At 51.3% G+C, this 27,098-nt stretch overlaps 2 protein-coding genes across 3 annotated transcripts; one reads left to right on the forward strand and one right to left on the reverse strand.

Annotated features, from left to right (window-relative positions):
* Nucleotides 1-9,284: 9,284 nt before the first annotated feature.
* On the forward strand, nt 9,285-16,440 carry Tor1b (torsin family 1 member B). The gene is made up of 5 exons (XM_046451887.2): nt 9,285-9,538; nt 10,082-10,347; nt 12,030-12,205; nt 13,904-14,031; nt 14,276-16,440. Exons 1-5 carry the CDS (start codon nt 9,340-9,342, stop codon nt 14,515-14,517), a joined length of 1,011 nt encoding a protein of 336 aa, XP_046307843.1. The 5' UTR covers nt 9,285-9,339; the 3' UTR covers nt 14,518-16,440.
* Nucleotides 16,441-18,615: 2,175 nt separating this feature from the next.
* Nucleotides 18,616-25,883, reverse strand: Tor1a (torsin family 1 member A). Of its 2 annotated transcripts, none has more exons than XM_046451890.2 (5): nt 25,644-25,883; nt 25,138-25,403; nt 22,811-22,986; nt 22,591-22,718; nt 18,616-19,139 (listed from the first exon to the last, which is right to left on the reverse strand). In XM_046451890.2, exons 1-5 carry the CDS (start codon nt 25,822-25,824, stop codon nt 19,102-19,104), a joined length of 789 nt encoding a protein of 262 aa, XP_046307846.1. In that variant the 5' UTR covers nt 25,825-25,883; the 3' UTR covers nt 18,616-19,101. The 2 variants fall into 2 exon arrangements, with proteins under 2 accessions (XP_046307846.1, XP_046307845.1); XM_046451889.2 differs by having other exon boundaries at nt 18,616-19,225; nt 25,644-25,880.
* Nucleotides 25,884-27,098: the final 1,215 nt, after the last annotated feature.

Genomic DNA, 27,098 nt, shown 5'->3' on the forward strand with positions numbered 1-27,098 from the left:
GTTCAAGGAGGAATGTTCTGGAAAACTTGCTTCTGGCCCCAGCTCCTATGACCTCCCAAGACCCCCTGCCTGCACGTGCACACTGCTGCACTCATTCCCCACAGGTCACCTGCTTACTGCCTGTCCTGTGCTCAAGGGACCCTGAGGGCAGCGGGGCAGAGCAGGGAGGCTGAGCGGCCTGGGCAGGCCGAAGTCCAGGCTCTGCAGTTTGCCTCCCGCCCTGCTGGAGGCGCCACAGAGCCAGGGCGGGCCTCACTCAGGCCCAGGGGTCCCTCGGCCCCACCCCTTTCTCCCCTGGACTCCCCTAGCCTGGCTGCACTCACCTTCTCCACCTAGACAGCGGGGGTTGGCGCTGCCCCTGGCAGTGCTGCTTGGACCCCGGAGAGACACGGACTGCCGCCCCGGAACCGGCGCTCAGCTCACTTGTCCAACAACACGATGTGCAACGTTTAAGAACAGTATTTCTTATGTATGGGTGCAATTATCTTTTGGTACCAGGGGTTGAACCCAGGGATGCTTCACCACCGAGCCTCATCCCCAGCCTTTCTTGTTTTTCATTTTGAGACAGAGTCTCACTGACTTGTGTAGGGCCTCCCTAAGTTGCTGAGGCTGGCCTCTAACTCGCAATCCTCTTGCCTCAGCCTTCTGAGCCACTGGGATTACAGACGTGTGCATAGCACCTGGCAAAATCTGGGCTTTTGAGCTTTTCCTAAATCATCGTTTTTTGCGGTCTTTGAAGGTTATACGGTGGTAAGTGCAGGGTGGGATTTGGACTCAGTGAGTCCTCAGCCCTGCAGCTTACCTAAGTCCTTTGGTGTGAACCCTTGAAGTCTCCCAGTCTGGGCCATTTCCATCTGAAGTGGCTAATTTTTAAAAATATTTATTTATTTTTAGGTGTAAATGAACACAACACAATGCCTTTGTTTTTATGTGGTGCTGAGGATCGAACCCGGGCCCCACCGGTGCTAGGCAAGAGCTCTACCGCTGAGCCACAATCCCAGCCCCTGAAGTGGCTAATATGAATTGTCAACTTGATTGAATTAAGAGATGCCCAGGATTAAGAGGCTTATGGGTGGCCAATGAGGGTGTGTCTACAAATGATTGGCATGTGGGATGGCCAACTGAAATTGAGACCCTCCCTAAATGTGTGCAGCACTGTCCAATAGGATGATGGCTTGGATGGAATAAAAGTTGGAAGGACAAAGGGGCAGCAGATGCAAGCTCCATTCTTATTGAGTGGGTTCTTGATTGCTGCTGCCATCGTCTGAGGATATAGGACTCTTGCCTCTTCACTCTTCCAAAGTGGACTCTTGAAGGGAGCTGCCAGGAGTGAGCCCAGGGTGTGTGGGAGTGGCTTCTGCTCTCAGCAGAGAGCAGGTGGACCCCCCCTCTGCTGGGCAGAGGAACAATGCTCTGTGATTGGGGGTCACCCAATGAGACTGGGCTACACCCTGAAACCCAATCCCTTGCCTCATTTGGGTTACACTTTCTCGAATGTCTTTCTCCCCAATAAATAGAGGATTTCCAGGTGGCTCGCTCTCTCTTTCCAACAGACCCTTAAGGTCAAGAGCCGTCCCTGATTCCTGAAGGCAAAGGCATTTCCGGGTGTTGCGTGCTTCTTTTGCTGTTTTCTTAGTTGTTGAGGTAGCCAGATTTGGTGAGCCCAGCACAGGTGGCCAGCTCAGCTAGTTGGCCATAGACTCTGCCAGTGATCCTCCAGAAGCCTGTGGTCTCCACTAGGGTAGCACCGTTGATCCTCTTGTTCTGGGGCTTCAGCCTCTTGGACGGCGCAGCTACTGGTTCTCCCAGCTCTCAGCCTGCGGAGGGCCACTGGGGACTCTCCAGCTTCTGGTCTCGAGAGCCAACCTGATAAATCCCTTTTCATAATTATACTTTCTGCTGATCCAGTTCCTCTAGAGAACCCTGACTGATATACCGTCTATCAGCTAGGGACACCTTTCCCTAAAGTCCCCAAGTCCAAAGCTCTGAGAGATACAGGTGAGGACCAGGGGGCGCTGTCTGTGGTCCTGAAAACTTCAGCCAAACTCAAAACCAAAGTGCAGAGCCCTCCCCTCTGCAGGGGGGGGTGTGTCCGCTTCCGATGGGCGCTGGGCTGGCAGTCCAGCGGGACACTTTTGGATTAACAGTGTGAACGCGGTGGGCAGTGCTGCCGTGACAGGATGAGTAGAGGAAGGATGTGCAGGGGCGAAGCGGGGGAAGCCACCACCCCTCCAGGGACGCCGCCACCAGCCCAGACAGTCTATGGAAACCAAACATACAGCCTCAAAATAGCCGGTGGGGGGCTGGGCTGCGGTCAGTGGTGGAGCGCTTGCCGAGCAAGTGCACAGCCCAGGGTTCCATCTTCAGCTCCACATAAAAAATTAATTAATTAATTAATTAAAGGTTTAAAAAAATAGACAGGGGACCTGTGTTGCTAGGCAAGGGCTCAGCCCTGGGCCTGGCTCTCTGATCTGCCATTTGTCACCTTGCAGAGTTTTGTAAAAATCCCTTGGGGGAGAGACAGTAACTCTGGAAGTTGAACCCTCAGATACAATAGAAAATGTCAAGGCCAAGGTCCAGGGTCAGCGAGGGAGTCCTCCTGGTCAGCAAAGATGGATCTGTGCTGGACAGGACGATGACTCTCCTCAGCTCCCGGGACTTCATGGTGGTGTCAAGAGAAGGAAGAAGTCGTATGCCATGCTCCCAAGGAAGCCCAGGACAACAGAGGTCAGGTTGGCTGTCCCTAAATACTACAAGGCAGATGAGGACTGCGAGGTCAGCCACCTTCATCAGCAGTGCCCTCATGGACGTGGGCTGGAGTTGAGCGGCAGTCCCTTCGGCAGACGTCCCTGTGGCCACCATTGCTGACTTATTGCTCCAAAAGCCAGACGACAGGAAATTGTGTTGACAAAAGACAGGAGATAAAAACAGGGTGACGACGAAAAATAGAACCTGGACCTGAGCACCGTACTGTAAGTTGTCCTGTAAGAGCTTTGGCACCAACGATTTAAGGAAAAGGTAAGATCCCTCAGCCACCTGAGGAACGGCGTCACAGCATTCGATGAAGAAGAAAGACTGCAGGCCTCTCTTCAATTTAGGCACTGCACTGTCCACAGCGGAGAATGTTCTGGGTAAGTCCTGCAGACCTCAAAGTGCTGGACGGCAAGTTCTCATTTGAAGGCAACTTGTGATACTATAGACAGTGCTGATTTTTGTTTGTTTCAACTATGTGTTGTTTTATTGTAAAACGTTTTAAAATTTCTTTTAAAAATGTTTTTAGTTGTAGACGAGCAGAGTCCCCTTGTCTTATGTGTGCCTCACACGTGCTGGGCAAGTGCTCTACTGCTGAGCTACAGCCACAGCCCCCAACTTTAAAAAGAAGAAATGGGGCACAAAATGTGTGAGAGGATTCTGTAGTGGGAGGAGGGGCGGTTGCTGGGGCTCAGGTGTGTCCGGGGGTCACCCGAGAGCTCCTCACAGGGGTTCGAGGCCCCTCCCCCTTGTGGCTTCCCCCCCCCCACTGCAGTGGCAGCCTCAGGTGGGGGAGCAAATGGCAAACCAGGAAACGCCCTGGAGGGAGCCAAACGCCCTGTGTTGTCAGTGAACAGCACAAACCAGGGAGTGGGTAGGCCACCCAGTCACATCAGCCCCTGCCCAGGGCCCGCTGTCCAGGGTCAACCTGACTCAGGTCGGCCATCCAGATCCCCCTCCCCATGAGTGGACCCCAACATATGGTACAGGAAGCTGCCTAACCTGATCCAGCCGTGGGCAGAGCTCTCTCCAAGGCCCCTGAGCTCCTGCCATGGAATCCTGCACACCCCAACCCAGCCCTGCCCCTCTCTGTGTGGTCATGCAGCACATCCACGTGTTTGTGAGTCACCCTGTGTTCTCTAACAAGCCCTGCAGAAGCCCAAGCCAGTCAGGGTCAGCTTCTGTTGCTCGGAAGCAAAAGACCTGGGCAGATGGGGCAACCAGAGCCCGGAGAGTGGAGATGGTGTCCTCCTGCCGCCTTCTCAGACTCAGGGATTTGGAATGAATGACTTTCCCCAGGCTCCATCTTCCAGGAGAGCAGGGTGTCAGGTCCCCCTGTGACCAAACCCATTAGCAAATACCACCCAGACTCCCCTGGGTACCCTGTGGTTACCAAGATGAGCTCCAGGGCCCTGGGGGCGGCGGCCTCTGGCCAGTGCACAGCGGGGAGAGAGGCCCAGACCCTGCTCTACTCTCACCCCATCAGTTCTGGCAGAGGCTCCTGAGGAAATGGGAAAGTTGAAAGCTCTTGAGAGATGCCTGCAGGTCTCGTATCCTCCCCAGAGACTCCTCAAACCTTCTGTGAGGAACTGCCTGGAAAAACCTAGCGTATCCCAAAGGCTCAGGTGACTGGAAGACCAGGCCAGAGGCCGGCTCCTCTTGTGCTGGCTCCATCTTGGTTTATCCACCTCCCAGACACTTGGCAGAGAAAGAGCGGGGTGCAGACAACTGGATGGGGGCATCTGGGGACCTCGAGGACTTGGCACATTCGGAGACCCAGACCTCATGGCTAGACTGGGATTCTGGGCTTCAAGGAGGAGGCCCACAGAGGCTGAGGGTGTCTTTGCATCAGATCCTGTAAGGTGCGTGCTGTCCATGCCGTAGATGTGGACCTTGACCCCGGGCTGCAGCATGCGCCCAGGTTTCTCCCCGTAAAGTTACTCCCTTCTTGCTGCTTGCCACACTGTCCTTCCCTGCAGAAGGCGGGCACTAGGAGCAGCTTGTATTTTGCGGGTAGGATGTCTGGTCAACATCCTGGAGGGCACGGTGTCTGTGTAAATGACTTGGAATTCTTCCGAGAGATAAGGACAGTTCCTCCTAACCATAAAATCTGTAAGAATATATGGCTAAGAACACACTTAGAACCAGTCAGCAAGGGCCACGGTGACCTGGAGTTGCCATGACAGTGGGGACTTGAAAGTCTGATGTCACCCTACTGTCAGCCAAAGAGGTAGACCTAGGAGGGACTCTGGAAATTTCTCTGGGATCACCAATAACACTGGAGTGCAGGAGAGGCACACTGTCACTCTCCTAAGAGGATCCACTTTCTCTCTTGAGAGATCCCTATCGTGAGGTGGCCAACGCTTCCCCAGGGTAATTTTTCCTGCGCAGGAGGGGATAAGCTACCTGAGAAATCAGAGCCTGAAATAATTGAGAGGAAATAAGACAAAATCAGAATTATAGTTTTAAAAGCATAGGGCAGCCGATAGATTCTTCCAGTCCTGGCAGGAGCTGGAGCAGAACAAATAGAAAACGGCTTTGGTGGCTTAATTTAAGGGGGTACATCAAAGGCAGGAATACGGGTTCAGGGGTAGAGTCTTGCTTCACGATGTCTTGCAGTCAACAGGTTGATTGGCATCTTGGCAATCACACCCGTCTCTGAGAGGTGGTATAGCTACAGCAGTCACCCCATCTCCTGAGCCTGTGGGAACTTTTTGAGCAGAGCTGAGCAGGAGTTCACTTGCAGTGGGTGACCTTAATAGTAGGATGGCCACTGTAAGTTCCCAAATACCAGCTCTACTCTCCAATGGCTCCAGTGATGAAAAGGTCCTCACACATAGTCCACTGATGGCTCTCGACATATCTCCTTCCCATTTCCTATCTCTTCAATAAGCTCATTCCTATTACGCTGAGCCACAGGTCTGAAATCTTTCAACAGCCTTCGCACTGGCCTCTGCCATCTGTCTCTGGTGAACCCAGCAGCTAGAAGGATGTATGAGCTGATCATGTGCTCCCTCTGTAAAACCTTCTCTGGCTCCCTGTTACCCCCAAGAACAGAAGCCAAGTTCTTATAGCACTTCCAGTCTCTGTCTAGTTTATTTTTCTCTCTCTCCCCATCCTCCCTCTCTCCTCCCCACCCCCTCAGTGGTTCTTTTTAGTCATATTTGACAGTAGGATCCATTTTCTGCCCATTTCCCTATCTGTATCTCTCACTTGACCACAAGAATCAAGGGGGTCTTCGGGTTGCCTCCATTTCTGGGAGGACCCAGCTCAGTAACACCACCACGTGAAATACTATCAGATACCCTAACTAACCCTCTGCACAGTCTGTCTCTGTGTACAACTCCTCACTTTTTGCTTGGCTAACTCTAGTTTGGGCTTGACTACCTTCTTCAACGCCCCCCTACCACAGTTGGACAACAGTCTCCTCTGCCACAGGGTCCCCTTATTTTGACCTCACTATGGGTCCTTGCCCCTGGCCTGGAAGACCCCAGTCCACAGGTCGGAAGGGCACCACCCACTCTGTCTCCTCCCCTTCTAGTAGATATGGAAAAATGACAAACCCCAAAATAATGAGGCTCGGGAAAAGGGAATGAAATAGCCACACATTGATAGCACTAATCCTTTCCCAGTGACAAGACAGGCCCCAGGGAGGAAGCATCCATTAAGTCTGGAATGACAGTCTCTGGGAAGAGGCCACAGCAGAGATCCTTTCCTAAACAAACCCTTCCAGATACCAACCACTGGCCCCAGGCCCTCCATCCAGTCCAGTGAGATAAATATTTACTGATATTTATAAATATTTACCAGATATTTACTGATGACCCCGACCCCCTCCCATTTCACCCAGTAAAACAGACCTCAAATTCCTGAGTGCCCGAACTGACACATTAATTCACATTCTGACACATTCATTAAGTAAGTCATCTCGTCATAAGCTGTTCATGAGATGCATGTAGGTCATGTGCATGGAAGCCTTATGGATAGAGACATCTGGAGTCTGGGAATGGCCAGTGGACATTTCCTCTGGTTGATTGCCCAGGGACAATGTGAATCTCTTTCCTGCTCTGCCATGGCCCACACATCACCTGAGAGGGGTGACTTGCTGGGATGTCAATCAACCTGTTGATTGCAACACATCAGGAAGCAAGACTCCACCCCTCAAACCTTATCCCTGTCTTTGATGTACCCCCGTAACTAAAGACTGGAGCCATTTTCTCTTTGTCTAGTTCAAAAACCCATGTCGACTAGATCTATCAGGGGCTTCGCTGTCTGTAAATATATTTGAGTGTTTGTGTTTTTTTTCAATACTTATTTTTTTTTTAGTTGAAGTTGGACACCTTTGTTTTATTTATTTTTAAAAAATATTTTTTAGTATATGCTGAGAAACGAACCCAGTGCCTCACACATGCTAGGCAAGTGCTCTACCACTGAGGCACCACCCCAGCCCAAGTGTTTGTTTTATTACTTGTTAATTATTTGAGATATTAAGATTTAGGGTGGCTTGGACTCTTCTGGGCAGAAAAACCTCTCTATGACACACTGGCCTTCTTCCCCCTGGAAAATCTTTCATGACTTAATTAAGCCCAGTCCCCTCCTTTGTTCAGTGGCTCATTTTCTACCAGGAAAGTGGGTCCAGCAGCATCACCCCATTCCTGCCCACCCTGTTCCTGCATGAAACTTCTTTCCTGGATAAAAGGCTGAGATGATCCGTGAAGTTTTGAGTCTGGCCAGGTCCTTTTGTGCTAACAACTTCTGTAACTGGAAGCTGGAGTCCTGGGCCTCCATGGCAATCCAATAACCAAGACAAGATCTTGAGAAAAAGGAAAAAGGTTTATTGCTTTGCTAGCAAAGGTGAAACACAGGGGACTCCAGTCCCAAAGGCTGTGATTCTGCCCATCCCCAGGGGCTTTTATAGAGGTGGCTCAGAGAAAATAAGGGGAGTGGAGATCAGCAAGGAGAAGGCCAGGGAAAAGAAAATCAGGCAGCGGGCTGGGTGGCACTCGCCTGTAATCTCAGAGGCTTTGGAGTTCAAAGCCAGCCTCAGCAAAGGGAGGTGCTCAGCAACTCAGAGAGACCCTGTCTCTAAATAAAACACAAGATAGGGCTGGGGATGGGGCTCCGTGGTCCTGTGACCCTGATACTCAAGCCCTTGTACCCCCCACCAAAAAAAAAAAAAAAGCTGATCAGGGAGGAGATGGGAAAGAAGTTGTTTAGGGAATGGATGATCAGGGAGAAGTTTAGGGAAAAGATGATCAGGGAGGAGAAGTTTAGGGAAAAGATGATCAGGGAGGAGAAGTTTAGGGAAAAGATGATCAGGGAGGAGAAGTTTAGGGAAAAGATCATCAGGTAGAAGTTCAAGGAAAAGATGATCAGGGAGGAGAAGTTTAGGGAAAAGATGGTCAGGGAGGAGAAGTTTAGGGAAAAGATGATCAGGGAGGAGAAGTCTAGGGAAAAGATGATCAGGGAGGAGAAGTTTAGGGAAAAGATGATCAGGGAGGAGAAGTTTAGGGAAGGGGAAAAAGAAAAAAAATAACATGTAAGTTTCAAAGCCACAAGGGACACAGTCAAACCATCAAGGGAACCTGCTGGCATCCCACTGAAGCCAGATTTAAAGATACGTAGATAGTGTAGTTAGGTAAATCGGGTCTAATATCGAGTAAAATCGAAAATGAAGGCCATAATGAAAATGGAGCCCTGGGAAAGCAAAGAAGCACTTGGGAAATTGAAATGTTAATGTTCCCAAGGCCCAGAGCCCATTCTAAAGAAATATTAATGAAACAGCTCCCAGTAAACAGGGAGATGCTAATCAAAAGCAGCCCCAGGCCCTTCCTGACCAGATTACTCCTCAGGCCCATCTGCCCCTCACCTTTTGGGTCTCCCCACCTACATTCTATAACTGCAAGATAACAGGACAAAGGACAGAAATCCGACAGAAAGCTAAATGAAGACCTTAGTATAAAAGAGAGAAGAACTCCCCCTTCCATGGATTCCACCTCTTGGGTCCCCTTCTTCCTCCGGGGCAAGTCTTTTCTGCTGTCCTTAATAAAGCTTCCACTTTCCACTCTAAACCTGCCTCGGGTGCTTCTCTGCTGTTATACTTCAGCACCGGGGAAGCAAGGCCTCGTCACCGGTAAAGAGCGGTAACAGCATAAGGAGGTGCCAGGTGGCACGGCCTGAGTGGGTGCTGCAGGAAGAAGGCCTGCGGTCTGGCCCATCTGGGAAGCGCTCATCCGCGCTCTGGGTGGAGGGGCGACAAGGGGTCGGCGAAGTGGCAGGTGGTAGGACACCGGCCTAGCATGCGCAAGGCCCGGGGCTCCATCCCCAGCACCGGAAAAGGGAAGGGAAAAGAAGAGAAAATGAAAAAGAAAGGAAAACGCGTAAAGGTCGTAAGTAGGGCTCCAGGAAGTCACGCCCCCCGGAACGCACTCCTGCCGCGGACACGGCCGGCGTCGCACCCACCTCCCCGCCCCTCACCAACGTGGCGCCGGAGCGCGGGGCTGCGGGCGGAAGTGACGCGCACGCCGGAAGTGTGCCTGCGGGTGGGCCGGCCGAGCCCAGTGCGGCGGCTGAGGCTCGAGGCTGGTGATGCCACTGGCGGGGCGGCTTGGGGGCGCCGCGGCGCTGTGGTTGCTGCTCTCCGCCCACGTGGTGTCGGCGTTCGAGCCCCTCAGCGTGGGTCTGGCCATCGGGGCCGTGTCGGCCCTCACGGGCTACCTCTCCTACAAGGACCTGTACTGCCGCTTCGCCGAGTGCTGCCGCGACGAGCAGCCGCTCAACGCCTCGGGTACGTGCCGCGGAGGGGCGGGCGATGGCCCTGCTGGAAGCGGCCTGCGACAGCGCGCCGCAGCCCCCGGACCTGCCGCGTCCCCTCACCTGCCGCGGCCCACGGGCCCGCCGCGGCCCCTCACCTGCCGCGGCCCACGGGCCCGGCTCCGAGCGGCGCGCGAGGCGCGGCCGCCCCGGCGCCCCCGCAGCCCTGCAAGCCGCGCCTGCCGCGCCGCGCCGCCTGGAAGCCCGCGGGGATGGCGGAAGAGTAGCCTGCAGCTCGGCCGGGAGGTGGTCCGACCTTGGATGAAAGAGGCCATCTAGCTTCCTGGTCAGACGCGTAGGGTTAAGCAGAACCGCCACCTAATGCACTTCCTCGGAGGTGGCATCACTTGGCTCCAGCCCCTGCGGGTCAGCCTCAGCCTTGGCTCCGGGGTGGGCAGAGTCGCTGCCGGATCGCTCGCTGAGCCTGCCTCTCGCTTTGGTCAGCTGGGAAAGTGCCGCTTCTCTGATGCATTCTTAACGTGTGTTTCTCTCTCTGTCCGGGGCCTGGCTCCCGCAGCCCTCAAGTTGGATTTGGAGCAGAAGCTGTTTGGACAGCATCTGGCCACGGAAGTGATTCTCAAGGCGCTGACTGGCTTCAAGAACAACAAAAACCCCAAGAAACCACTGACCCTGTCCTTGCACGGCTGGGCTGGCACAGGCAAGAATTTTGTCAGTCAAATTGTGGCTGAAAATCTTCACCCAAAAGGCCTGAAGAGCAACTTTGTCCACCTGTTTGTATCAACTCTGCACTTCCCTCATGAGCAGAAGATTAAACTGTACCAGGTAAGAGAACCCACCCTTACCTCCTCGCAGGATGCTCAGAGTGGCCTGGGTGACCTGCCTGGGAACTCTGGCCTCTTCTTGTCTTTGCATCACAACAGCCCCAGAGTTAAGGCTCCTTGTAGTCCAGGGGGTTAGGAAGATCTCCTGTAAATCTTTCCTTAGAAGTCTAGCAGAGTAGATGATGTAATTCCCATTAAAAGATGGAGCCAAGAGAGGCAAGGTGACTTGCTCCTCAAAATATTTGTGGCCTTTGGGCCCCAAAAAGCTTAAACTCAAACCTCTCAGCTCCCATTTTACCTGCTAGCTACCCTCTACAGTGAGTGCACAGTCTCAATGGCTAGCATGGTCCTGGCCTCCTTTAATGCTCCCTGTCCCCCCAGGTGGCCTCAGCTGTACCCCTGCATTTTGCAAGGTAAACTAGAGGATTTTTTTTCCCCCTCTTAAATGGTTTTTATACCTTGTTTCCCCCAACCTTCAAGTCCTTGTCTTGGCTCAAAGAAAGCCTCATGAGTGTTTCTCTGAGAGATTCTTTCCATATTTAAGGTGTTAAATGTTTTCTAAATGAATGTGTCATTATTAAGGTTAGTATTCCTGCTGTTAGGTGCCAACTAAAATGGGAAATAGAAACTTAACTGAACTAGGAAGTGAAAGTATTTTCCACTCAAGCTCTAAGACGGAAGATTGCCAAAAGGAAGAAATAATTTTCTTGTTTTCAAATTGTGTTGTAAATCTCTTGAAACGTGGCAAAATAGATGAAGGGGTATCTGGGGGGCGTTCATGGTCAAGTTCTTTCACGTTTTGGGTTTGAGAACTTGTTGCTGGGGTGTTTTTGTTTCAAGAAAAGCCTCGAGGCTGGGGGTGAGGAGCAGTGGTAGGGCACTTGCCTAGTGTGCCAGGAGCCTTGGGCTTTATCCTTAGCACCACAAGAAAAAAAAAGCCAGCAGCATAGGGACAGACTTTTCATGAAATGTCATCTAGGTCAGTTCTTTGCTTTAGTCTGGGGTCTTGGTCTTAATCTAAGATTAAACAGCCTTAATATAGTACCTTATTCCTCAGTGTATGTGGCAATATTGACTGGAGATTTTGTTCAAATGTGAGGTGAAAACTATGGGGTGGTCAGCAGGAAGGATAAATATTCCTGTCTTCTACCTCTTAGACCCTTAAAAAGTCAAAGCATGACATTTGAGGTAGGAAAAATGTCTTTGCAATTCAGCATTTATCTTTGTGCCCGTTTACACTTTTTTTTTAACATAAATAATTTATTTTTTATTTAAATATTTTTTTAGTTGTAAATGAACATAGTATCTTTTATTTATTTTTTTGTATGTGGTGCCGAGGATCGAACTCAGTGCCTCACACGTGGGAGGCAAGTGCTCAACCGCTGAGCCACAGCCCTGGCCCAATAGTTTGTTTTTTTTAAAAAATATTTATTTTTTAGTTGTAGTTGGACACAGTACCTTTGTGCTGAGATCGATCCCAAGGCCTCACACGTGCTAGGCGAGCGCTCTACTGAGTCACAACCCCAGGCGCCCCCCCTACCTTTTACACTTCTGATGGTTTGAAAAAGGTGACAGAGCCCCAGGAACCCCTTCCTTAGTCCTTTAGAGCAGAGGAACAGGGTGGTGCTTGGGCTCCTTGGGTGTGGCCGTTGAGCCTCTGCCACTCTTTCATGGTCTGTCTAGGAGCAGCTACAGAAGTGGATCCGTGGAAACGTGAGTGCCTGCGCCAGCTCGGTTTTCATATTTGACGAGATGGATAAGTTGCACCCCGGGATCATCGATGCCATCAAGCCTTTCCTTGACTACTACGAGCAGGTGGACGGGGTGTCCTACTGCAAAGCCATCTTCATCTTTCTCAGGTCAGCCAGCAGTGGTTTCTCAGGGACAGTGCTAGAATGAGGTCCTTGTGACCACCTGCATTTTGTTTATCAGGGACAGAAGTGCCAGCCTGGTAAAAGTTACTTTTACTTTTTGGTTACCAATAATCAGCATGGCATAGAATGGGCAGGGATGAATGAGCTGAGGAAATAGTTGCTGATAACAGACAATTTGGAACTGTGTGTTGTCTCGAGGGTTATAAAACCACAGCATGATCCCAGAAAGCTATGAAGACATAGATGGTGTTGGGCAGTGGTGCGTGCCTTTGGTCCTGGCATCTCAGGTGGCTGAGACAGGTGGGTCACAAGTTAAAGGCCAGCTGCAGTAAATCAGCAAGGCTCTAAGCAACTTAGCAAAACTGTCTCAAAATAAAAAAGAAGACTGCATATAATCCCAGGGCTTCCGCTGCTCCCGTCCCTGTCCTTGCTGCCCTCCTGGGAGGCGGAGTCGCCATCCTCTCCATGGTGCCCAGGTTATACTTGGCCCTGCCATAGTGGCCACTGGGCTTCCACAGCTCTTCTGGTGGCCTTCATGGACTGTTTTCCCCTGGTGCCCCAGCCTGGAGCAGTGAGGAGGTCCGCAGGTGGGGAAGCCAGTGTGCAGGGGTGGCCTGTAGGTGGGTGCCCTGGCTGGAGAGGCGATAGGGGACCACTGGGTGGGGCAGTGCATGGGGGAGCGGGGGAGGAGGTGTAGGTGAGCCCATGGATGTGGGTGGGGAGTCTTGTGGGGCCCTTGGCCCAAATAGGGGAGGGGTGTAGTGAGAAGAGCAAGGCACCAGGATCCTAGAGGAGCTTCCTAAATGTGTGGAGGTATTTATTATTAGAATTATGTCCTGAAAATAATTAACCATAAAAATAAAAAATAAGTAAAAGGGCTGGGGATGGCCTGGCTTGGGAGGATAAGCAGGAGGATTATGGATTCAAAGCCAGTGTCAGCAACTTAGTGAGGCTCTGAGCAACTCAGCGAGACCCTGTCTTTAAGTAAAATATTTAAAAAACAGAGCTGGGGATGTGGCTAGGTGCTTAAGTGCCCCTGGGTTAAATCCCCAGTACCAAGAAAAGCGGGGGGGCGGGATGCTGGGGATGTAGGTCAGTGACAAAATGCTTCTAGGTTCAATCCCCATACCAAAATAAATAAATTAATTACTAATAATAGTAATAAAAAGGAAACAAATGGTGCATGCCTATAATCCCAGTGACTCTGCAGGCTGAAGCATGAGGATTGAAAGTTTGAGGTGAGCCTCAGCAACTTTGCAAGACCCCATCTCAAAATAAAATTTAAAAAGGGCTGGGAGTGTAGCTCAGAACATCCCTGGGTTTAATCTTCAATATGCAAAACAAAACAGAAACAAATTTTAAGTTCCTTGAGGGCAGTTTCTTTTGTGTATAGTAGCATTTAGTAAATTTGGTCTAAGAGGAAAGCTTCAGGGATTAGATGTGTAGGTTGGTGGTAGAGTGCTTGCCAAGCATGCATGAGACCCTGAGTTCAACTGCCAGCACCCCAAGAAAGGCTGAAGCTTAGGGCTGGGCAGAGTTCAGTGGCATAGCACGCTTAGCATGCTTGAGGCCTGTATTCCATTCCTAGCACCAGAAAAATAAATAAACCCTGGAGCAGGTTCATTTCCTGATGAAACATAGAAGTCTTGATATGTGATTTGATCTATTCCCTGGCCAACCCAGCAATGCAGGTGGGGACCTCATAACTAAGACAGCTCTGGACTTCTGGAGGGCAGGAAGAAAGAGGGAAGATATCCAGCTGAAGGACCTGGAACCTGTGCTGTCTGTCGGAGTCTTCAACAATAAACACAGTGAGTCCCCAGGGCGAGGAGCCAGCAGGTGCTGTCTGTTCTGCTGAGTCTTTACAGAGCCCCAGAGCCTACTTGCTAGGGGCTCTGCTGCCGTGGGGTTCCCTAGGGCCTTAGCAGGGGTTGCACACCTGACAGACTCTTGCCAGGAGTGAAGACGTGAAGAACATGCTGCAGGCTGAGATCAGGTGTGGAGTTCCACCAGGTGGCAGTGACAGGCAGGAGACAGCTCTGTGTTGTTCTGCAGGTGGCCTGTGGCGCAGTGGACTGATAGACAGAAACCTTATCGACTACTTCGTCCCCTTCCTGCCCTTGGAGTACAGACATGTGAAGATGTGTGTGAGGGCAGAGATGCGGGCCCGTGGTGCTGCTGTGGATGAAGACATCGTCACCAGGGTGGCAGAGGAAATGACGTTTTTCCCCAAAGATGAGAAAATCTATTCAGACAAGGGCTGCAAGACTGTTCAGTCCCGACTAGATTTCCACTGAGTGCTTACCCACACCCGGACCTTGCCCTTCAGAAGCACTTTGAAGACCTCTTCAGGGTTCTGCATATTTGCACCTGTGAACTTGGGATCTAGAAGTTTCTAAGAGTTAACTATTGAAAAGATACTAATCTGTCCTGCGTGCGACATGATGGCAGTTCAGCTGTTCCTTGCAATTGAATGTGAGCTTTTAGAATCCTTCATATGCACAGTTATTAACCTTCACGGAAGTGCCTGCAAACAGCTGTGCGTGAGGTGGAGGGTCATTGGTGACCCACGGCCCGGCCTCTCAAGCCAGTGCTTTGACCAAGGGCCCCAGGGACCCTGCTACAGTTGGGAGCATCAGGTTTTCACATGCCAAAGTCATCTTGCTCTGCTTTTTCTTTGCACAGAGCACATTCACTGGCTGGTAGTATTTTTAGTTAACATCAGTGGCCCTGCAGGTGCAGATGGTGTTGGCGAGGAGGATGTGGCCCTACACACCGGCTACTCTTGTCCTGGGCTGGACTGTCATCCTAAGGGTGAAGGTGCACCCAGGCCCTGTAAGCAGACCAGGATCCAGAGTCCCTCGGGTCTGGCCCTGGCCTTGGAATTCCCACTGTCTGCTTGGTGAGCCTGCCAGCTCCTTATACCATGTCCTCCAGACACGCCACTACCAGGTTTCCCCAGCCCCTTCATGCTACATTTGCCTGTTACACTTCCCCTGTGAGTCTGTGCAGCTCAGCAGGACCGGCGGGTGCTCTGAGCTGTGCTGGCCTGCAGAGCCTGATTGCGGAGGGAGCAAAATGCTTAAGCGCCTCCTTAAACATAAGTGTATTTTGCCGGGCTCCGTGGTGCACGCCTATAATCCCAGCGGTTTGGGAGGCTGAGGCTGGAGGATCACGAGTTCAAAACCAGTCTTGGCAATGGTGAGGCGCTAAGCAATTCAGTGAGACCCTGTCTCTAAATAAAACACAAAATAGGGCTGGGTATGTGGCTCAGTGGTTGAATGCCCCTGAGTTCAATCACTGTACCCACCCCAGAAAAAGATAGGTGTATTTTTAAAACCTGGGAATGACTTAAAATGGAATAATTGCTTATTCTCAGGTACTTTTAAGTAGTATGGGTTTTTTTATTTTTATTTTTTGTGCTAGGGAAGTAGTATGAGTTTTTATTGTTAAGTACAAGGTACGGTATGGTCACAATTGAAGATCAAAGAAGGTCATCTGAGTGGTGGCTGGTCTGGGTGTCATCTGATGCTGACCCCTGCATGGCAGTGCCAGGCTGGATGGCCCTGATCACTGGGAAATAAAGAGTCAGATTCCAGCCAGCAGGATCCTTCTGCCTGACCCACAGCTGTGATATAACTAGACCCGTGATTGAAACACTGGGTAACATTTTTATATGTATGAAATGTGCAAGAATGAAGAGTCTGCAACATGGAAATGCCTTCTGGGGTATCACATTTAGTCTTTAAAAACCACCACAGTGGGAGCTGGGGTCGTGGCTCAGCAGTAGAGTACCCTCTCCTAGCACGTGGGAGGTGCTGGTTTCAATCCTCAGCACCACATAAGAGATAAAATGACAACTAGAAAAATATCTAAAAACACCCCTGTGGGCTGGGGACGTGGCTTGGGTAGAGTGCTGGCCTCGCATGCATGAGGCCCTGAGTTCCCCAGCACCACCCAATAAATGAAGATGCCAAGGTGAGGCTCCTGAGTTTCAGGATGTGTTCTCACATTGGAGCTAAGTTACCTTTCTTTTATAACCTTTTGGGCCTGTGGTCTGGAGGAGACAAGGTTTCCTGTTTACAGTGATGCAATAAATTCCACACATGTGGGCCACCTTTGGACTGTGGTTGCTGATTTGGAAAAGCCCAGCCTCTCATGAGATATGGACAAGAACTTGAATTGACTAGTGAATAGAAAATAATAAAACCTAAATACTATGTTGTGAGATGTCACTTTTTCTTCTTACCTCTAGTTTATGTGGAGGCAAAGTCAGTGCAGAATAAAGGTTTTCAACATCTCAGGTTAGACACACCTTACCCCAGGTGTGGGGGTTGGCAGCCTGCATCTCACAGCCAAGATTTGTCTCAAAGGTGGCTATCCCCTCAGAGTTAGCTCCCTGGGACCCAGGTGGGCTTCACTCTAGAAAATACATCCTCGCGAGGCTGATGCAGGAAGGAAAAGTTGAAGCCCCAGGACCCTAACTCAGGTGAGGAAACTCCTCTGCTGGCTCTTCCCACCCAGAACTAGGACGCAAGGAGAACCTGGTTGTCACTCAGATCTTAACCTTAACCTGGCAGTGATCTGGGGATGTGGCTCAAGCGTGTGGCCCGGGTTCGATCCTCAACACCACCTACAAAGATGTTGGGTCTGCTGAGAACTAAAAAATAAATATTTAAAAAAAAAATTCTCTCAAAAAAAATTGTTAAAAAAAAGTGAGAATTTTTAAATATATATATATATATATTTTAGTTTTTGGCATGCCAGGTGAGCGCGCTACCACTTGAGCCACATCCCCAGCCCTCACACCCCTCTTCATCGCCCTGCCCCCTCCCTCCATTTCTCAGTTGAAGGAGCTCAACTGGCAGGAGACTTATTTCCTTGGTCTGGCCTAAGGCAGTCTGTTCCACCCCAAACTGCTTCATCTACTGAGACTGAACTTTGCAAAATGATGTCAGAGGACCTCTTTTTCCTATTTACAGCCTTACAGGTGCCAGGGCTGCCATCTTCAGAGGGATGATCAGAGCTCATCTGTGACTGCTAGGGACACTTGAACCATGGTAGGGACACCGGGCCACCCTAGAAACAGGCGAGGTGTTGAGCACCTCGGCCCCTCCAGCCATCTTCTAAGCCATCTGGACCCTTCCTGGGGAGCCCTGCCCCTCTGTAGGCATGCGAGCTGCGCGGCACAATATGGCTTGTCTCCTGGAGCCCTGCGCTCCTGCCCGACACCTCAGCTGGACCAGAGCACCACGGCTGGGTGCCAGGAGCTCCGTGAGTCCTGCCCTTGAAGTGTACTGCCCTGGCAGCTTGGTGAGGGTCAGACTGCACTTCCTTTCCACCAGAACCGCCTTGCTACGTCTTTACTCAGCCTACACGCGGGCCTCTGGTGAAGGGTTTTCCTTTATAAACCATACTCAAAAGGCTGTGGGTGTGGCTCAGTGGTGAGCATGTGTGAGCTCCAGTCTCCAGCACACTCGCATGTATCCGCAAACTATGCGAGGCTGGGACATGGCACAGTCAGAGAACCCTCACCTCGGACATGTGAGGCACTACGCTCCGTCCCCAGCACCACCCAGAGAAAAAGAAACCAAAAGTTCAAAATTCTGTTGTAAAATGGTAGCATTTATAGATAACACTATTCTTGGCCTTCTCAGAGGGGCAGCTAAGTTCTCCTAGATGTGGGGAGTTCTCATTCAACATAACTAGTGACCATGAGGGAGTTCTTAAAAAGAATATGGCAAAATCCATCACAACTGAAGAACCAGCAGAGGAAGCGCGGCTCCTTTGGAGACGTAGCGGGGCTGGCAAGTGGGGAGCTGGAGGGTCCTTTTCTTCCCTTTTTTGGGGTGGGGTGGTACTGGGGATCACACCAGCACGATTGTCATGGGTGCTTTGCCACACTGAGCTGCATCCCAGCTCTCCTCCCGTGGCGGGTCTCACTACTGTCCTCACTAAGTCTCCTCTGGCCTCACTCTCCTGCTGAGGCTGGCCTCAGACTTCTGATCCTCCGTCTTCAACCTGGGATGGTGGGTGGGTGTGCCAGGCTCTGGATGTTTCTTTCAAAAGATTCAAGTTCTGACGAGTGCACACAGTATGACCAAGCTCGTCCCCATAGCGCCCACTGTCCCCACCGCTCCCAGCTGAAAGCCCCAGGAGGACATCGGGCTTACCGCGGGCCGGCCTGGGTCCTCTGATGTATTTCTCCTTCTGTCTGCACACTTCCTGGCCCTGACGGGGCTGGTTCTGGTCATCCCGGGATAGCGCTGGTGTCCCCTGTACTGCCATCCCACAGAACAGATGCCAAGGACCATGCTCAGCCTGTTTTCTTAATGTGGTAGACATGACAGTATGTAATGATGAGGATTTGAAAAAAATCACACAAAGCCAAAAACTTAGAATCTGAAAAAAGTTTCTCATAATGTTAAAAACCATCTTAAATAAAGTTATCACATTTTCAGTAAAACTTATTTATCGTTCCTTGAAACAGAAATAAGTGAAATTAAAACATAATTTTTAAAAAATCACAAGCCCTGGAGTGGGTGGGCTGGGAGCTGCAGTTTTCTCCTCTGAAGGCTCCAACACCTCCTGTCCATATCTGGGTTCTGTAAGGTAGGGCACTGTGGCCTTCCACGGAGGGAACAGGCCCAGAATTCCTGCTGCACCCCTGGAAATATCCATTTGATTCCTCTTCCCTGGAAAGGAGCAGGGGCAGACTGAGCGTTGAGTTCCTCTCAAAGCCTGGTGTGGGCCATCAGTCATCGAGGTAATAGTCCAGCTTGGTGTGCACCGTCTTGCAGCCCTTGTCAGAGAAAACGCGCTCCTCCTTGGGGAAAAAGGTCATCTCTTCAGCCACTCTGCTGATGACGTCCTCGTCAACCTCATAGCCGCGGGCCTGCATCTCGACCCTGATGCACATCTTCAGGTGTTTGTATTCCAGGGGCAGGAAGGGGACAAAATAATCAATGAGGTTTCGGTCAATCAGACTGCTGTGCCAGAAACCACCTGGGAAACAGGAAAAGATGCTGTTTGCCACCAGGCACCTGACAGTCCGTCCACCCAGCACACACCCACTGGGGGGTCGCCCGAACACCCACAAGCTGTGACTCTTCTACGACAGCAGGGGCAGGGTGACGATGCAGAGCACCTCCGCCTGGCAATACAAAGTCAGTGTCCCAGGGACCCTGGGACCAGCAGAGGTGGTGCAGGAGCGGGTGAGTCCTGGAAACCTGGACTCTGCTGGAACTTTGGCATCTGGACTAGCAGAGGGCAGAAACTCACTGCCGCTGTAGTGCAGCCCAAGTGTGCAGAGCATCCAGGAGCCCAAAGCCGGACCCCCTCAAGCACCCAAGTGCGAATGTGACACTGCACACCCAGGGGCCCGGCTCTGCCAGGCATTCTCCCAGAGGGTCTCCCTGCCCCTGCCTAGCCCTCCCGGGTCCTGGGACCTTTTTTTTTGAGCCACATCCCAGTCCTTTTTATTTTAAGACAGGGTCTTTCTAAGTTGCTTAGGGTCTAAATTGTTGAGGCTGGCCTCTGACTTGCAATCCTCCTGCCTCAACCTCCTGAGTCCCTGGGATTACAGGTGCACACCACCACACCTGGCTTCGTGGGACTCTTGATCCAGGGGTTACTCCCTCCCACACGACACAGCACCCACTGCTCACCACTGCCCACGATCCTCCACACCCTGCTGCTTGGCTGGTTATTCCTTGTGACTCTGCCCCTAATGCTAGCTCCGCCAAGACTGGAGTATAAATTTTCCATTCCCAACAGTGCCTCGCGCACCACTGGTTCTCAGTAGATCTGCCCGGCTGGCTGGGGAGGAGAATGTGGCCACAGAAAGTAACCACACTAACAAGTGGAATGGCTCACCCAGCAGGTGTGTGCTGGGTCCTGGGGACAGCAGAGCCAGCCAGCCAGCCAGAGACGCTGCTGGCACAGGGGTGAGGAGACACCCGATCAACCAGGAGAGACACACTTTCCCACAGGGCCAAGCCCTAGGCACCATGAAGTGAACCAGGCAGCTGGGGTGGTTGGGCAGGGCCCAGAGAAAAAGGGGACCTCTGAGCATAGCAATGATGACAAGGACCTGGCCACACAGGCCCAGAGGTGTCCAGCAGAACCAGTGATTTAAAAACCACCTACTGGGCCAGGTGCAGTGGTGCACACCTGTAACCCTAGCCCTTCAGGAGGCTGAGGCAGGAGGATTGCAAGTTTGAGGTCAGTTTGGGCAATTTAGAGAGACCTGTCACAAAAAATAAAAAGGGCTGGGGTTGCAGCAAGTGGAGCCCTTGCCTAGCACGAGTGAGCCCTGGGTTCCGGCCCCAGCAGCAACACCCGACAATAATAAAACGTCTACGGGCCGGGCTGGTTCATCCCCCAGCTCCAGAGGAACAAAGGACACGTACTGCTGACTCCCAAAGCTATCTTCCCAACCACATAGCTCCCTGGAGTGTCCCTAGGACGGGCCACGTCTGTTCCACATACCTGCTGGGACACCAACAAGTCATGTGGTCCCCACAAGCCTGCTCCGCCTGCTCCACCCAGTGGCAGGACCCACCCTCCTTCCGCTCAAGCCTCAGACTTCTCTCATGCCCCCAAGCAATCCTTCGGGAAATCTGGCTTTTACCTTCAAACTGTACCCAGAATCTGACTGGGCCTTAGCACCTCCATGGCTACCACACCAGAGAATCTGTTGTCCACAGCAGTCAGGATCCCTTGAGAACCAGGGGCATGTCATCACCTGCCAAAACCCTCCAGGTCCTCTCCTCACTTGGGGTAAGTAGCCAGGCCTCACTACTGTCCTTCCTGCCATGACCCCAGCCCCTGCCTACCTCAGAGACCTGTACCTGCAGACCCAAGGGAATATTGTCCCTTAGCTGTCCACATGGCTCAGTCCTACGGGTCAGCTCAAATACTGCCTGAAACCTCTGGGCTCTCTAAGTATGGCTTGAACTTATCCCAGCAACACAAACCATTTCTTATTTTTTTCCCCCAAGCGGCGGAGGATGTGGGTGTCTGTGTGTGCGTGTTTACTGAGTGAGCACACACGCATGCACACATCCCGCCATCTTTATCATCATCACAGCACAAGGTCTGAGGGCAAGAATGCCTGTCCACTTGCTGCGCAGTGAGCATTCAGCTCTCGCCAAGGCCCGTCCACAGCGGCCGAGCCAGGTCTGCCCAGTGGCCACGCTTGTCCTGCAGCCACTGTGTGGCCTGCCAGTGTGGTCTCAGCACTGCCTTGTCATGACCACCAGAGGCCACAGTTCCCGTGGTGCCCGTTCTCGTCTTCTGGCATGAAAGAGACTTAACATTCTACACAATATTTGTCTTTCCTCAGTAATATTACATTTATATAAGTTCACATAAAATGTCCCATGCTATTCCTGAAATCCCAGTATGAATTTCTTAGCAACCATGTTTCAAACAAGGCTTTCTGGGCCAGGCGTGGTGGCGCATGCCTGTAATCCCAGCAACTTGGGAGGCCAAGGCAGGAGGATGGCGAATTCAAAAGCCAGCCAGGCCCCAAGAAACTCAGTGAGACCCTGTCTCTAATAAAATACCCAAAAGGGTTTGGAGATGTGGCTCAGTGGTTAGGTGCCCCTGGGTTCGATTCCTGGTACCAAAAACAACAAAAAAACTCAAGGCCAAGGCCCTCTGTTTTGTCTCTTCAAGAACCCGAGTAAAGATGTGACCAGGCAAAGGGTACTGCGAAAGTCTTCAGCTAGTGAGTCAGCCCCGGCATGGCCTGAACCCCCTAGGGTTCAAGGTCAAAGGTCTGTGTGACACTGGCAGGACAGGTAGCTGAGCCAGGAGTCAAAAGCTCAGGTTCTAGAAGCAAAGATACATAATGGGCTGTGTTTCACGGTCCTCATCTGCAAATAGGGAAAACAGCCACCTCCTCACCAAGGGGATTGTGAGACTACAGGCGATGTGCAGGTGGGAGCGGGGCCTATGGCTGGACAGGGCGAGGGCCTGCCCTGGCGCCACGTTCTCAGACATAGGACCTGAGTTCTACGCGAGGCTGAGAAAGGAAGGGGCCTCCTGGAGCCCGTCCCCACCAGTCCCCACCAGCCACCAACAGTGGTCTCCTCTTCTTTTCCACTATAGAGAAAATACTTAGCTGAAGAAAACTAATTTTCAAAATTTCAACAATTTCCCTTTGTTGAAAATGGTACTGCTCAAACTTTAGTGTTCATAAAAGTCACCTGGAGTTTGTCACCAGATTCCCCTTAAGAATTCTGACTTGGAAGGGGACTGAGAAGTGTATTTCTACCCAGCTCCTGGGGATGGAGGCACTCATGCTTCCTAACTTAAGGGTGCAGGATTCTGAAGGAGACGGTTGGCGCGGACAGCCCACTTACTGTTCCTGTTGTTGAAGACAGACACAGACAAGGCGTGCTCCATGTCCTTGAGCTTGATTTCCTCCCTCTGCTTCCCTCTTCTCCAGAAATCCAAAGCCACATCTGTGATCCTCTCTGCTCCAGCATTGCTGTAAGACAGCTGCAGTGAGGGGGGACTGGGCTTCCCGAGGCCCACGGGTGCGCGCCCAGCCCTTCAGCCATGTCCCAGCCGGGACCTCACCTGAGGAATATGAAGATGGCCTTCTGGTAGGAGACCTCATCCACCACATCGTAATAGTCCAGGAAAGGCTTGATGGCATCTATGAGGCCAGCGTGCATTTTGTCCATCTCATCAAAGATGAAGATGGACCTTGCACAGGCACTCACGTTGCCTCGGATCCACAGCTGTAACTGGTCCTGGATTGCAAGGGGAAGAGCCAATTCAGAGCCCTCAGCAAGCGCAACGGAAACAACCATTTCTATGCAGTGCTACAAAAGGAACCCAGGGCCTGGGCCTCGTGCATGTTAGGCCTGTGATCAACCACTGAGCCACGCCCTAGCCCTGTGGGACAACTTCCACCACTGAGAACAATGGGTGCATTTTGGGAGGTCTGCACCAAGAACCTGACATGCACTTTCTTCCTCACGATCACCCCAGGGAGGGGGCACCATCATACCTGACTTACAGATGAGGACGTGGAAGCAGGGGGAGCTTAACCCACATGCCCAAGATTATACAGTATGTAGCAGAGCAGGATCTGAACCCAGCCCTGCCTGACTCCAAGCCCCTCACCCCAGTGATGACTCCTGCTGGGAGACCAGGACAACACAATGAGGTACTGGTTCTTGGTCCCCAAACGGCAGTGAGCTACACACACCGTGTAGTGTACTCCAATCTTTCTGGAAGAGAGAACCTAAGTGACCTCTACCCTTACTTGGCAGCATGGCCAGTGCCAGTGCTCCAACTTATAGATGGAAATGTAGTGATCCGGCTCCCTCAGGAGAGGCAGCTGAACCCCAAGGTGCAGCACTTAGAGGACAGCCTGGTGAGGCAGCACATCAGTTTCTGGAACAGTTCCTGAAATAAATCTGCCTCACCATATACCCTGTGAACACATTTGGGTACTTATTTTTGTGTGTGCTGGGAATGGAACCCAGGCTCTAGAGCACGCTAGGCAAGGGCTCTACCACAGAGCCACACCCCAGTCCAGGGTATTCCAGGTAAGGAATAAGATCCCTTGAAGCTTTTTTATCAGAAAGTTAGGCTATGATTCTATAAAATCCACAGATATTTTTTCCCCTCCAGGTGAGGTAGGAAATTGAGCTATTTATTTTCTAAGGAAGACTCTGGAAGTTACACTGTAGGTCTTATTATTATTCCGGGGTTATCCTTGGCTACTGTGACTGTGGTTACAATGTTCCCTGTGTGTATCTAATCTAAGCAGCAATCCTGCCCTGTAAGTCTGAACTAGCTTCCACTTACACAGGAACCTCTGGAGACCTGAAGTGGCTTGAGCTCACTGTGTCACTATTTACACAGGACTCCCTGCTCTGTTGGCCCCATCAGCCAAGGTGTTCTCACTATGCTACGCCAATGTAGACAGTTGATCACAGGCCTAACATGCACGGGGCCCTGGGTTCCTTTTGTAGTACTGCAAAAAAACAGTGTCTGGCAAGACACTATTCAAAGCACCATTTACACAACATGTTACCGTTCCACCCAAAGCCATCAGGACAACACTACTGCATTCTCTTTCAGACAGATAAGAAAATGCAGGCACGGAGAGGTCAACCTGCCCAAAGTCATTTGTTAAGATGGAGGTGCCTCAATCCTAACTATGACAACCAACTCATTCCAACTGGCCTAGAACTTGTCCAGTTTCAATGCTGGAAGTCCAGAATCTCAGGAGCCCTAGGCAGTTGTGTTCAGGTGGTGAGGGCTAAGTATCTGACTGTTCTGCCTACTTTGCAGGTCTGTCACATGGATCCTAAAAGGTAACAGCACTTATTTAAAGCTCAAGTGCCAGGCACCATGCTACATAACTGACAGCTCACTGAATTCTCCCAAGCACCATTATGTAATGAAGACCCTGTTTCTCAGAGAGGTCTGGTGACTTTCCCAAGGCTACACAGCTGGTAGGAGGAAGTGTCAAGATTTGAGTCTAGGGTCACTGCCAGAGCCTGGGTGGTTGGTTATTCAGTGAATTAAACTGTAAAAGCATTTAGCAGCAGGGAAGTTCAAGCAAACTTAGGCATCTCTAGACATGCTTCCCTTTGCACAAAACGAATGACATGTGACAACCTTCAAACTGGATTTAATCATTTCCATTTCTAAAAACCTATGTCCATGCTTACTATCACTGGGCCTAGTTTCAGAAACCACCACAAAGCTTTGATGTGTAATGACCAGGAATTTCAACTCTCTCTAACTTCCACACCTTTCAAAGGGGAACTGACACGTGGTGCCGTGTTCAGGCTCACTTATTACAACAGGGAACCCCCAAAAGATCACAGTAGAGACCCCACACCCAGCTTCATCCAGGAAGGATTCCAAATTTCTGCCCTTGCCTTATACAGGGTGATGTTCGAGGCGTGGGGGAAATGCAGCGTGGCCACAAACAGGTGGACATAGTCACTGTTCAGACCGCCCTCGTAAATATTCTCGGCGATGATCTTGCTGACAAAATTTTTCCCCGTGCCGGTCCACCCGTGCAAGGAGAGCGTGAGAGGTTTCTTGGGCCTCGGGTTGCTCAGGAAACCAGACACAGCGTTTAAAATCACTTTCTTTGCAAGATGCTGTCCAAAGAGTTTCTTATCCAGATCCTTCTGCAGTGCTGGGAAAAAGAAAGCCAGTCGGGGGAGGGCGGAGAGGGCAGGCCCGCGGGCTCCGCCGAGCACCGACCCCGCCGGCTCCTCCCACCCGAGGCCGCGGCCAGGGGCGCCCGGGCAGCGCTCCAGCCTCCCGGCGGGCTCCCCCGGGTCCGGTCCCTAGCCCGCGAGCAGAGTGCGGCCGGCCGCCTCGGCGGTGTCACCTGCAGCCCCCCGCAGCCCCGGCCCCCGCCCGGCGCGCCTACCCTCCCGGCTCAGGCTCCGCTTCTGGCCGCAGCACTCGGCGAAGAGGCAGTAGAGGCGCGGGTAGGAGATGTAGCCGGTCAGCACGCCGGCCAGGGCCAGCCCCAGGCTGATGGGCTCCACCGCCCGCACCACCCACGGCGCCAGGAGCAGCAGGGCCAGCACGGCCCGGCCCAGCTTCATGCCCGGACCCGCGCCGCCCTGCGCGAGCCTGCGCCGACCCTGCACCCGCGCGACCGCCAGCAGCACGCTTCCGCTTCCGCCCCGCGGTGGCCGCCCTCTTTGTTTGGGGCAGTCCCGCCCCTGGAGCGTGAGGCCGCCATCTTTGTTAGGGGCAGCCCCCGACATCGCACCTCCTCTTCTGAAATGTTTTTTGTAGATATCCGCTGATAGTTACGTGGTTTTTGTTTGTTTTTAAGAACAGTTTTAGGTTTACAGAAAAATTGAGAAGGTCAGAGGGTTCCCACATACCATCTCCCCTAGTTTCCATTATTATTTTTTTAAAAAGTTGTGGTAAGAATCGAACCCAGGGCCTCACACATGCTAGGCAAGCGCTCTTCCATTAAGCTACGACCCCAGCCCATCCATTATTAAAATCTTTTTTTTTTTTTGAGAGAGAGAGGTTTTTTTTTTTTAATATTTATTTTTAGTTTTCGGTGGACACATCATCTTTATTTTATTTGTATGTGGTGCTGAGGATTGAACCCGGGCCCGCGCATGCCAGGCGAGCGCGCTACCGCTTGAGCCACATCCCCAGCCCAAAATCTTATATTATTAGAATCTTATATGCTACATTTGTTACAATTAATGAACCACTCGATAGATTAACTAAAGTCTGTAGTTATTCACATTCCCTTACTTTTATTTAATTCTTTCTTGCACACCACATTTAGTTGTAATGTCTCTTCTTAATTGTGACTTCTGCAGAATTAACTTTTTTTTTTTTTTAAGATCTTGCCTTGATAGTTTTGAGAAGTACTGGTCTGGCCTGAATTTTTTTGATTGTTGTTTTGTTGTGGTGGTGATAAGGATGAAACCCAGGTCCTCATGTATTCAAACAAAAAAAAATGAGGCACATGTGGTTCCTGCCTCTGTGACCTTGCATGCTACTAGAGCTGGGTATTCTCCACTTTATAGATGAGAAAACAGATTTAGAGGGAAAGGGATTTGTCCAAGGACACAATTAACCAGGAGCAGGGCTCAGATGTGACCTCGGAGCCAAATTCCTGTAGACTCAGCACCCACCCTACATCAGCTCAGGAGTCAACAGACTGCTCCTTCCCTGTTGTGGTGCCTGTGTCAATGCCTCAGGGAAAATAGCAGCAAGTTTGGGAAGGTACTTGACAGGCTGGGGCATGTCCATGTCTTTTGAATTAAAGGAGAAAAATCTATTTTAGTAATTCAGTTTTACATTTGAGTTACTCCACCCCAGGCTTTGAAAACATTATCTGATGTTA

Source organism: Marmota monax, unplaced genomic scaffold (genome assembly GCF_021218885.2).
Source record: "Marmota monax isolate L192 unplaced genomic scaffold, Marmota_monax_Labrador192_F-V1.1 WCK01_AAM20220418_F8-fsc00020, whole genome shotgun sequence".
Lineage (NCBI taxonomy): Eukaryota > Metazoa > Chordata > Mammalia > Rodentia > Sciuridae > Marmota > Marmota monax.

Coding starts and splice junctions, on each gene's coding strand:
- Tor1b (XM_046451887.2), top strand. CDS start 9,340: ATGCCACTGGCGGGGCGGCTTGGGGGCGCCGCGGCGCTGTGGTTGCTG. Junction 10,348..12,029: donor AGAAGATTAAACTGTACCAG/GTAAGAGAACCC, acceptor TGGTCTGTCTAG/GAGCAGCTACAGAAGTGGAT. Junction 12,206..13,903: donor GCCATCTTCATCTTTCTCAG/GTCAGCCAGCAG, acceptor TGGCCAACCCAG/CAATGCAGGTGGGGACCTCA.
- Tor1a (XM_046451889.2), bottom strand. CDS start 25,824: ATGAAGCTGGGCCGGGCCGTGCTGGCCCTGCTGCTCCTGGCGCCGTGG. Junction 22,987..25,137: donor CGAACATCACCCTGTATAAG/GCAAGGGCAGAA, acceptor CTTGCAATCCAG/GACCAGTTACAGCTGTGGAT. Junction 22,719..22,810: donor GCCATCTTCATATTCCTCAG/GTGAGGTCCCGG, acceptor GCTGTCTTACAG/CAATGCTGGAGCAGAGAGGA.